General features: G+C 28.8%; 2 protein-coding genes across 3 annotated transcripts; both read left to right on the top strand.

Moving 5' to 3' along the window:
* Positions 1–3,689: 3,689 nt before the first annotated feature.
* On the top strand, positions 3,690–4,956 carry LOC140174703 (uncharacterized). Its single transcript, XM_072200203.1, has 4 exons — positions 3,690–4,086; positions 4,165–4,357; positions 4,466–4,643; positions 4,750–4,956. Exons 1-4 carry the CDS (start codon positions 3,690–3,692, stop codon positions 4,954–4,956), a joined length of 975 nt encoding a protein of 324 aa, XP_072056304.1.
* A 2,399-nt stretch (positions 4,957–7,355) lies between these two features.
* LOC112706944 (transcription factor E2FB) lies at positions 7,356–11,805 on the top strand. Of its 2 annotated transcripts, none has more exons than XM_025758474.3 (14): positions 7,356–7,697; positions 8,424–8,610; positions 8,748–8,807; positions 8,953–9,038; positions 9,117–9,205; positions 9,298–9,352; positions 9,650–9,702; positions 9,799–9,849; positions 9,920–9,968; positions 10,132–10,197; positions 10,280–10,356; positions 10,468–10,681; positions 10,954–11,020; positions 11,314–11,805. In XM_025758474.3, exons 1-14 carry the CDS (start codon positions 7,569–7,571, stop codon positions 11,448–11,450), a joined length of 1,320 nt encoding a protein of 439 aa, XP_025614259.1. In that variant the 5' UTR covers positions 7,356–7,568; the 3' UTR covers positions 11,451–11,805. The 2 variants fall into 2 exon arrangements, with proteins under 2 accessions (XP_025614259.1, XP_025614260.1); XM_025758475.3 differs by having other exon boundaries at positions 10,954–11,035; positions 11,306–11,805.
* The last annotated feature ends 227 nt before the right edge of the window (positions 11,806–12,032 follow it).

Below are 12,032 nucleotides of genomic sequence, written 5' to 3'. Positions count from 1 at the left end.
ATAATAATAATAATAATAATAATAATAATAATATTATTATTATTATTATTATTATTATTATTATTATTATTATTATATATTGACTAAAACTGTGAATACATACTAATAAAATTATTACATACGAATGAGAATTAGAATTTTATCAATTATATAAATTCAAAATTATTATTATTATTATTGAATAATGATGATAATTCATGTGATAATGAATATTACCTATAAAATATCTAAAATTAAATAATATTCAACAGTAATTATATAACAATTATAATTCAAAAATTACTGTATATGAAGTCACGTGAATGATTATTATAATTGATATAATAATTGCTATAATTGCTACATATTCTCAATCTTATAGGTTGTATCAATTTAACTATATCAATTATATTCAAATTAGTAGTCAATTATTTTTATGAAAATTCTTGCTATAATCAGGTTATACTTATGAGATTATCTTGTATTAATCGTTATAATTAATTTAATAAAGATATTTATTAAGTATATATGTTATCTATATTAATTATATGCCAATATATATTTGTAAGAATGAGTTTAAAAAAGTGATATAATATATATAATATTATTGTTATATAAAAGTTAGATTTAAATAATATATTAAATATTGATTTGATATAATTATAATAAAAATATTTTTCTAAAATAATATAATCATACATTATTCATGAGCTAATTATAATGCAATTAAATATATAATAATATTCTATATTATTTATTTACCGTCATGATTTGATTTGATTATTTTCTAATTTATTTACTTACATAAATGATTAAAATATATAACATAACTATCGTAATTATTATAATTTTATGATATAATTATAATTAACATATTTTATCATAATTAAATATTGATTTGATATAATTATAATGAAAATTTTTTTCTAAAATAATATAATCATATATTATTTATGAGACAATTATAATGCAATTAAAGATATTATTATATCATAATATCTACTTACTATATTAATATAATATTAAAAGATACATGTTTCATTATTTTTTATAGATAAAATCGGTTTTTATTGGCAACTAAATTGTGCTTAGGACAACGAAAAACTATATATTTAGGTAGAGTTTTTTTTGTCAAATATAATGAAAATACCAATAAAAAAATAGAGAATAAAAATAAACTTAAATAATATACTTGACACCACTTTATTTTATTAATTATTAAATTATTTAAAAATAGTACATCCACGAAAAATAATCATAATATATAAATTGAGGCAATAATTTAAAATTCTCTAATTATAATTTAATCAAATACTAATATTAAAACCAAAATTACTTAAACAATATTGAATCTATTATAGTCTTTAGTCACGTATAGTATAAAGTCATTCTCGTAACGACAACTAACTGAAATAATATCGTAAGTATCAACATTTAAAATTCGTACAAATTTAAAATTAATAGTACATCAACAGAGTTAAAAATACAACGAAAAGGATGACAAAAGTATTGAGAGTTTGGGACATTTATTTTGCAGCTCACAATAAAAATCTGAGGACACTTGCTGCAATAAGAGCAATTAAAAAAAAAAGAAAAACAAAATCTGAATTTGAACCAAATTGACCAATTTAGGATGGTGAATCTAATGAGAAACTATGCAACCGAATAATTATAATAATTTGATAAAAAAGGAGGATGAGTAAATTATAAATGTTAGATAATTAAAATTATTGATAAGTAGTTTAATAATGATCTACTTAATTTTAATTATTTTAATCATAAAAATAAATTACAAATGTTAGATAATTAAAATTATTGATAAGTAGTTTAATAATGCATTAATAATTAAAATATCACAACTGATATTACAATTTTAATCGAATAATTAAAATTATAATAATTTACTCATCCTCCTTTAAACACATTCCATTAGGTTGGTCATAATAGGTGAGTAGATCCAACAATCATTCGGTAAAGTAGAAATTATTGCCCCTTCTTTGAACGCTTACATCCATGTAGTTGGAATCCGAATCAGTGAAGACAACTCGATGAGGTATTTTATAGATGTGATGCATTGTAAACGATTGTGGTAAAAGACAATTGAATTGGAACATTAGACGATAAGAACAACTTAGAGTAACAACAATTAATAAATTATTAAAAGAATAATATAATAGAATGAGTATATGAAAAATATTATAAAAAATTATAAATTGTACCTTAAAAGGATCAACTTCAATAAAAAATGAAGAATACATTCTTATTCTATGAAGTAGTAAAAAAAATACTAAATATAAAATTATGAACTGACTCTCAAATTTAGATGTATGTACGACACAAAAACACTATTTATAGACCTTAGTAAAACAAAAATAAATAGGTAAATTAATTACTATTAAGGCAATTTGTTATTATGTACAGTAATTACGCATTATAATTGATAAGTAGTTTAATAGTGCATTAAATATTGATTTGATATAATTATAATGAAGATATATTCTTAAGTTAGTATAATTATATATTATTCATTAAATATTAAATATAATATAATAATATAATTATAATAAATAATTTAGAATAGATGAAAAATTTTATTCGTTTTGGAGGGAAAACAGACTCACGAGAGAGTGACACGTCACCCTTATTAATTGGGGGAAAACCCAGTTTTAGTATATTAAGTAGATTTATCAATGTTAACACTGGAAAGCATGGATGTGGTCTAAAGAAAGGCTTGCTAAATTCAAATAGTCGCCCCAACTAAAATTTTTATTATGTTGTATGGAAGGAAATATCGAGCTTCCTCTACTTTCTATGCCTCCTGATGAGCTCATTTAGTTTCATACTAGAGGAGATCAAAGAAGTATTCATTTCCTAAAAAATATAAGGGCATTTAATTCAATGTTTTATTTTACATCAATGGCCGAAAAAATTGACCGTGGGGTGAACAATGGGACTGCTCCTCCAATTTTTAAGCCTGGGGTCAAAACTACCATAGCATTGGTAGCTTACTTCCTCCGGATAGTCTGCGACCAACATTTGCCCAGCTATATATCTATGACATAGAAAATGAGATTGATAATCAGATATGCACACTTCGATAATTTTCATGCAACCAGTCAAATATTTTAGTTATTTTTTATCTGTGAGAGAAAATAACATAAAATTTATTGTGTTTTTTTTTTGCAGTTCTAATGAAGCTATAAATGAGCGGGATAAGAAAATTGTCGCAATATTAAGAAACATGCTAGACAAGTATAATAGTTTGGCAAAGAGTTTTCGCTATGCGAGAGATAGGTACCAACAGGAAAATTGCACAAACATAAAACTTAAGTTGATTAGTAAAAGGACTACAGATGGTAGGACATACAACTTGCCATCTGCATCTGAAGTGGCTGCATTGATTGTTGGCGATGTCGAACAACTAAGCAAAGATAAAGATATTATTATAAAGAGTCAAACTAGAAAGCTCCAACAGATTGATATTTTTCACCCATCTTATTTAGCCTTGGAATATCCATTGTTGTTTCCATATGGGGATGATGGATTTCATTTGGGTATTGCAACATCAGATTCTATCTCTGCTAGGCCTACAAAAAAATAAAACAATCACTTTGCGATAATTATTTACCTTTCAACTACGTACGGGTGAATCTCCGTTAATTTTGAGATCAAAGAGATTATTCCAATAGTTTCTGGTAGATGCCTACACAATGGCGAAATCAGAGAGGTTAAAATCCTTTAGGTGTAAACAACCACAGTTGAGGGTTGATAAATACAAATGTCTGCATGAAAGTCTTATAAACGAGGATGTAGATGCTGCAAGGCTTAGCAAAAGAACCATTCTTCCTAGTACTTTTACTGGTGGACCTAGGTACATGATGAATAATTGTAAAGATGCATTTGTAATTTACATATATGCAAGATATCCTAACTATTTTATCACTATGACATGTAACCCTGAATGGGATGAGATAAAAAGAGAAGTGACTCCCATTGGATTAAAGACAGAAGATCGCTCTGATATATTGTGTCGAGTTTTCAAGATCAAACTTGATGGCTTGATTGATGACCTAAAAGAGAGAAAAATTTTTGGCAAAATTTCTGGATGTAAGTCTGTGTTTATGCAACACCTTATTAAAATCTTATGTTGTAATGTTTTGCTCATTTGTCTTTTTCAATTTTTAGATGTTTGCACTATAGAGTTTCAAAAGAGAATACTTTCGCATGCGCATATCCTTTTATTCATGAGTAACAAGTTCAAGACACAAACACTAGATGACACAAACAAACATATAACAACTGAGATTCCTCATAAAAATGAAATGTCAAATCTATATGGAACTGTTCAAAATTACATGATACATGGTCCATGTAGTCCGTACAATAAGAACTCACCTTGCATGAAGAATGGATCATGTTCAAAGTTTTATCCCAAAGAGTTTAGATAGCAAACACTTATTGATGAAGCCGGATTTCCCAAATTTAGGCATACTGGTAACGGTCGAACAGTGAAGAAAAAAGAATGTGTACTAGACAATAAGTTCATTGTTCCTTATAATCTAGAATTGTTGCTCAAGTTCGGGTACCACATAAACGTGAAATACACATGCCAAACAAGTTCTATTAAGTATTTGTTTAAGTATGTACACAAGGGTAATGACCGTGTAACAACTACCCTATATAACACTAGTGATCCGTCAGAAGCCACACGAGTTGTTGAGGAAATTAGGAATTACTACGATTGTAGGTACATTTCGACATGTGAGGCAGTCTGGTTTATTTGGATATGAAATCCAAGAGAAAGAATCATTTGTGATTAGACTTTCATTCCATTTGGAGGATGAGCAACTTATGGTTTATAGTGAAACTTCTAATGTAAATGATATCGTTGAAAGAGCAATATCTCAAGTTCATGTTTTTGGGACGGATGGCGGCGAACATGTCATATCTCTATGCTCGAAGTCTGACTTATGCTGAGTTTCTAACTAAGTTTGTTTGGAAGGACGATGCTTTAAAGTGATTTCTTTAAAAGCAAGGCTTCACAATTGGAAGGTTGACTCATGTACTTGCAGGTAATGACGAGTTTATATTCAATTTTGATCTTATTTATTTGATGATTTAAATTTAAAATCTTAGCAGCATGTACCCCACGTCCATTTTATTCGATTTATCTACACTAGAAAACAAATGCTCAAGTAACATTCAGCAGTTATAATCTGTAGATTATACAATTTTAGAATTGTTCTATATTTTTTAGAAAAATTAATCTTATGCGGATGTGTAGCTACATAATAATTGAAATCGCATAGCCTAATCCATTTAGCAATTTAAAAGTAGAATTTTAACCAAGTTTTTTGCAGCAAATACCGAAGAATATTACCAACGACTTCTCTTAAATACTCAAAGAGGATGTATAAATTTTTGAGACATAAGAATAGTAGGAAGAACAATTTATGCTACGTATAGAGATGCATACTTTGTCTTTGAACTCTTGCAAGATGACAGAGAATTCATTGATGTAATTAAGAAAGCAAACTCGTGGGCCTGAAGATCAATGTTGTTTATAAAAAAGTTTTTGAAAAAATAAGATTCTAATATAAATATTTTATTTTTATTTTAAATTATGTATCAATATATAATTATTTTACTTACAAAAATGTAAAATAATTATTATTCACTATTTTTAAGTTAAACTTTGATTTTGATAATAATTTTATAAATTTTTTAATAGAATAATTATTTTGTATTTTTTTTAAATATCTAAATATATATATTTTTTATTTTTATAAATTTTTTCGTACTGAGCACAGATTCATATACTAGTTTTGTATTAAAAAAGAATTAGTCAAAAGTCTAAAAATAATCTAATCTTTTTCTATTTAGTATTCATTAATTATTATAACAATCAATGAATACTAAATAAAAAAATTATATATATTTTTTGTCTTAACGTTAAATTAGTTAGTATTATAATTAGTTAATTACGGTCGCAATGAGTAATTTTTAGAATTTCTTATGCATAAGTACGTACTCTTCTGTACTCTTAATATTTGTTCTATACTAATATAGTATCAGATAAAATTTTTTAAACTAATACACTTCAAACATAATATGTTGTTGTTTAATAAAAAATAGGTTATTTAAAGGAAAATATTATTTAAATTAAACTAGATCAACTTATCGCTTTTCCATATTGTTTATATATAAAATATTTGTTAGTAAAACAAAAATGATTAATGATATTTTATAAAAAGATAATAATTAAAAATTATTATATAATTTAATATATTTTATTAAATTATTTTATATAATATGTTTACTTATCATTATCCGCAAGATGATAATTTTATTCTATCTCTTATCATATTTTTTATATAATTTTTTATTGTATATTTATATAAATTTATAAAAAAATATTAAAATAAAAATAATATTATTATTTTTATATGATGACGTTTTTGATGAATTGGCAAGATAGAAATATAAACTAAATAAAGACATAAAAAAAGAAATTGAGTACGAAGTAACATGTATAGTTGACGCTAAATCTAAATAGAAGCGTGGTTGTAAGAAAAATAATTTTTATTTATATTTAATAATTTATCAATGTTTCAATACCAGAAAACTTGACGCTAAATCTAAATAGAAGCGTGGTTGTAAGAAAAATAATTTTCATTTATATTTAATAATTTATCAATGTTTCAATACCAAAAAACTTTATTTTAATACGAACCATGACAGTTAACAGTTAAGAGAAACAATTTTCATATATATTTATCAATTTTTACGAAAATTTATCTATTATTTTTGTACAAAATTATTAGTTAAAATTTGTTAAATAATTTAATAAATTTAATTAAATTATTATTTAATAATAATTTATTATTAATTTTATATAAAAATAAATGTACATAAATTTTTTAAGGTGAGAGTCGTAAATTTTTTATTTTTTATTATTAAAATTTTTATATTAGATTTATAATAATATTTTTAATAACGTGTAAAATATAGTGTGTTTTTATATGAAAATCACAAATATAATTTTTTGATTTATGAACTTACATAAATTTAACCATTTAATTTGTGAATTCAATTTTTTAAAATTTTTAAAACAGAAAACTAATCCCTGATCTATTAGAATTACATAAAATTGATTTTTTTTTACTAATGACCTTACACAAATTTAACTTACTAATTTGTAAATTTTAATTTTTAAAATTTTTTAAAACACAAAATTTGTCCTCTAATTTATAGTTATTTTCATATTAAATTAAAACACATCACTTTTTCATAATAAAAAATAATACAACAATAATTTTCATATAAAAAAAATCAGCCCACTACTATAACATTTTCTTTTTATTTTGTTTTTGGAGGGTTATGTTCTTATGTATTCCCTCCACATCTAATCCGAACCAAATTCCCTCCTTCACTTGTTTATATATTTTTTCTCCTTTCTTATTTTTTTTTTTATTTTATCTTTCCCTCGTTTTCTCTCTCCCGCTTTTTTTTTTCTTCCATTTTCTGAGTTGCCAAGCACCGTTCTTAAAACCCTTGTCTCTCTCTGATCCGCGGATCAAGCACGCTCCATGAAGCGCCAGGTGCCCCTCCCTTCCACCAAACCGCCTTTTGCTCCCCCCGCAGACTACCATCGCTTCGCCACCGACCACCGCACAACTTCTCAGAACGACGCCGACGCCATTGCCGTTAAAACTCCTGTTGGTCTTCACTTATTTCGTTTTCTCTCTTGTTTTGCGCGCTGCAATATTATTATTGTTTTCTCAATTTTTGGTGGTTGGTGATTTTTCTAGAATTATTTATAATTGTGAATTGGTTTTCAGCTTAGTAATTAGTCGAAAGATTCTGTAGGGATCTGCTCAATTGAGGCTTTAATTAGTTGCATAGTCGTTAATTTGTTGGAATTAGACTGTGGATTAACTCTGAAGGAAACATTGGAGCTGAATTATGACTTATGAGTTGGTTAGTTTCACTGGTCAGTAGCCAGTTATGTGTGATTTTGTGGTCATAGGTTAATAAGTTTACGTGAATTAAGAAAAAACTTTCAACCTGGAAATATGACTACGTGTTCATTGGTGAATTCCATGAGATCTGATGTCAAGAAGGTGGAAGATTTTTGACTTCATATAAGGCAATGGGCACTTATACATGCAATGGAGCACTGCCCTTTTTACCTTCAATTATTTCTATTGACATCTTTCCAATATTTTGATCTGTAATATTAAGGATAGTATAAGTAGATGTCTTTACAATCCTTGATAGTAATTAAGTACATATTGATTGTCCATATTGGAGATGATTATGGTACATGAATCACTTAGGAGTTAGGACAATGCACTTATTTACACTCTTAACTTATCTGTTATATCCCCTTTTGTATTTATTTCAAGATTGCAACTGAAATGGATTTTGTTCCTCAAATTCAGCAATTAAAGCGGAAGAGTGTTACAACTGATCTTGAAGGTGATTCTGGTAATGTGACTCCAGCATCCACTGAAGCAGTTAATAGTCCTTTCCGGACACCTATCTCGAGGAAGACGGGAAAGGCAAGCAAATCCTCTCGACTTACAAAATGCAACAGATCAGGATCTCAAATCCCTGGATCAAATATCAGTGAGTGTTAACTCTCAGACTTTGTATATCAGGTTTCCATATTTATGGTTTGATAAATGATGAAATCGAATCTATGTATAGCAATATTTCAGTTACCAAGTTAGAACATATTTAATAATTTTCTATCATCCTGGCAGGTTCACCATCAGCAAATAATCTCGCACCTTCTGGTCCATGTCGTTATGACAGCTCTTTAGGTAGCATAATATTGCCATGTCTTTGCTATTTAAATGACAACCATTGGAGTTTCTGTAAATATTTTTTTTATATGCCTTGCTTGAAAAATTGAAAATAGTACTTTATATTATCCTTTATAACTATTGTTTCTTTTGTTCAAATCAGGTCTGTTGACAAAGAAGTTCATCAATTTGATCAAACAAGCAGAGGATGGTATTCTTGATTTGAATAAAGCTGCTGAGACATTAGAGGTTGAATATTTTTTCTGTCACATCTAAAGATTCGTGGCATAAAGGTTGATTACTTGAAGGTGCTTTTTCTATTGGCAGGTACAAAAGAGGAGGATATATGATATAACGAATGTTCTTGAAGGGATTGGCCTTATAGAAAAGAAACTAAAGAACAGAATTCAATGGAAGTATGAGTGCTTTTTATACCACTGTTTTTCTTGTCATATATTGTTATCCTAAGTGTTGGAATTTTTTTACCAACTCTTTTGATATTGGTCAGGGGACTGGATGTTTCAAGACCAGGGCAGGCTGTTGATAGTTTTGCTAGTTTACAGGTAAGGAATTAGTCAAGTTTTCTGCTCAAATGCTCACACAAATTATTGCCTTTGAAAGTCAAGGACTTTACAGGCTTTTCCTTTTACTCTGCATTATTGTCTTATGGTTATATGGCATCTTGGCAGTAATTCTCCTTGATTCATATCATGTATAATATGGCCTTGAATCACTTTTATAGTGTTTTGGTTTGCCATGGTTGTCTGGAAATGCATGCAGGATTATGTATTGCATGTCATATGGAATACTTTGAAATAACTCCTTTTTTATTTGTTATTTTTTTCCTTTTAAATCTGTAGGCTGAAGTAGAAAATCTTACAAATGAGGAGCACCGGTTAGATGAGCAAATAAGGTTTCAGTGTCCTCTGCTGATTCTACTAAACCCTAAACAGTTGTTATACTTGTCTGCTATCTTTTTAACTAATCCTTAATCTTCTAACTATTGCAGAGAGATGCAAGAAAGATTAAGAGGTCTTAGTGAAGACGAAAACACTCAAAGGTAGTATCTATTTTTCAGATTTAACCACAATTTTTATGTGATTCTTTGTAACCTATTTCCTTCGTCATAGGTATCTTTTTGTCACCGAGGAAGATATAAAGAGTTTGCCCTCGTCTCAGGTTGATTTTCTTTATCCTGTGAACAAAAGTTTATATGGTGATTCTAAATTTTCCCTTGCATCTCACAATATAATTTTATTTTTTGTATGAATACCTTGTGTTTTGTCAGAATGAAACCTTAATATAATTTTATTTTTTGTATGAATACCTTGTGTTTTGTCAGAATGAAACCTTGATAGCAATTAAAGCTCCATATTGCACCACTTTGGAGGTCCCTGATCCTGATGAGGTAATTTTAGGGGCTATGAAGACTAGCATAAAAGCTATTTTCCCGGCATCTTTCCGTAGCCAAATTTTCTATGTTCTATCAGGTTGTTGATTATCCTCAGAGGAAATACAGGATTATCCTGAGAAGCACAACGGGCCCAATAGACGTTTATCTTCTTAGGTATGCTTCTTTTTTTTTTGTATATGCCAAGTCATTCTGTTGGGGTAATGGCAATTGCAAAATGCAATACGATGACATTCCTGATCTGTTCTCTTCTAACTGCCATGCTAGTCAATTTGAAGAGAAATTTGAGATTAATGGTGTTAATGTGGCCCCAAATATTCCATCAAGACCAGATTTCAATAAGCACCAATCAACAGTGGTCTCAAATGATAGAGGCAAGGACCTTGAAATGGGGATACAAGATGTATATAGGCCTTCAGATTTATCTAATTCACATGATTTTGCGGGTGGGATCACGAAGATTGTTCCTTCAGATTTTGAGGTATGTATGGCAAGAGTTTGAGATACTTGTATCATGGATTTGCATTTTACAAATAGCAATCCTAGGAGGAAAGAATGCACGATTGCAAATCATGAGGAATAGGGTATCTTACGGCAAAGAAATTTCCAGCAGTTGGCCTCAACAATAGATATTTTACAAACTCAATTTATGCATGTGATGCATGAAGTTTCTGGCATTGTCTCTACTGAAGAAAACGAAATAAAAACTCTTGTAGCTCAATAATAAAAGGATTTTGCTTTCCCTTTATGCAGAGTGACGCTGATTACTGGCTTTTATCGGATGCCGATGTTAGCATAACAGACATGTGGAGGACAGAACGTATCCTCTTGTTGGGTATCTTTGCATCCATTATATTCTATATACAACGAGTAATCGTTTCTTTGACATGAATGGGTGAAGTTCTTGCCCATAAAATAAACCATCAAATAGAGAAAACAAAACATAAGTCGTACTTACCACTACTAAATGCATTGGCTTTCTCTTTCTATTTTTATTGGACAAATAAACTTACTCATCAATAATGCACACAACCCATGGGATAGGAGGGTCCTAGGAGTTTTCTTTTCTTTAATAAAATTCTGTGTTTTGCGTAATCCTTGATAGATTTACAGCCGGCGAAGTTGAATGGCATAATCTGGATACTCCAAAAGAAGATTATTGTATGACTCATGTGAGCCCACCACCTCCCCAAACCCCTCCCTCAAACATAAGTGAAGCACCTTCGGCATCTAACCCTCCTGTAGCTTGAAGATGTAAAGGGTATGTTATGAATCAATAAATGGTGTTCATCCTATTGAGAACCCTATGATATCCACAGACCTCATGTTGGATTGAAGGTTCCACGAAGATGCGTTCTCAAAGAAGCTTGTCTTGCAGACACTATCAACTGCCTCATTGTAACTATCAGTATTAATAACCTCAGTAATCTTGGTAGTTCCATAAAGTGAAAAAATAATGGCACCTTTGCTTAAGCCATACTTGTATGTTACTGTAATTGTTGTCTCTAGAATACTTAACTCCATGTATATGCTCTCGCTATGCTGTTATTATCTGTACATTTCCACAGGTTGCAATGCACCAAATAAAGCACCTTCTTGATGAAATGGTAAGTTCCGTCTACGATTCTATTTCATTCCTTTTGACCTAGTAAACAGTAATAGCTAGTGAGCTATTAACCTTCTAGTGGAGGTCTGAGAATGAACGATGGAAGGGTTTCACCAATATTTTACATGCTTATTGTACTTAGGAACAAGAGTAAGACATAATAACAGTTACAGTTCCGAATAACAGTTACAGTTCCGAACTTCAAAACGTTGAAGTTAAATGTCAT

Source organism: Arachis hypogaea, chromosome 8 (genome assembly GCF_003086295.3).
Source record: "Arachis hypogaea cultivar Tifrunner chromosome 8, arahy.Tifrunner.gnm2.J5K5, whole genome shotgun sequence".
Classification (NCBI taxonomy): domain Eukaryota; kingdom Viridiplantae; phylum Streptophyta; class Magnoliopsida; order Fabales; family Fabaceae; genus Arachis; species Arachis hypogaea.
The sequence above is the reverse complement of the archived record's forward strand: the minus strand, read 5'-3'. Positions and strand labels throughout refer to the sequence as shown.

Excerpts from the sequence above, each read along its gene's own strand:
- LOC140174703 (XM_072200203.1), top strand. The coding sequence starts at position 3,690 with ATGGCGAAATCAGAGAGGTTAAAATCCTTTAGGTGTAAACAACCACAG. Across the intron at positions 4,358-4,465 it reads ATACATGGTCCATGTAGTCC|GCATACTGGTAACGGTCGAA; the intron begins GTACAATAAGAA and ends TCCCAAATTTAG. Across the intron at positions 4,644-4,749 it reads TACACAAGGGTAATGACCGT|TCTGGTTTATTTGGATATGA; the intron begins GTAACAACTACC and ends CATGTGAGGCAG.
- LOC112706944 (XM_025758474.3), top strand. The coding sequence starts at position 7,569 with ATGAAGCGCCAGGTGCCCCTCCCTTCCACCAAACCGCCTTTTGCTCCC. Across the intron at positions 8,611-8,747 it reads AATCCCTGGATCAAATATCA|GTTCACCATCAGCAAATAAT; the intron begins GTGAGTGTTAAC and ends TCATCCTGGCAG. Across the intron at positions 10,357-10,467 it reads ATAGACGTTTATCTTCTTAG|TCAATTTGAAGAGAAATTTG; the intron begins GTATGCTTCTTT and ends CTGCCATGCTAG.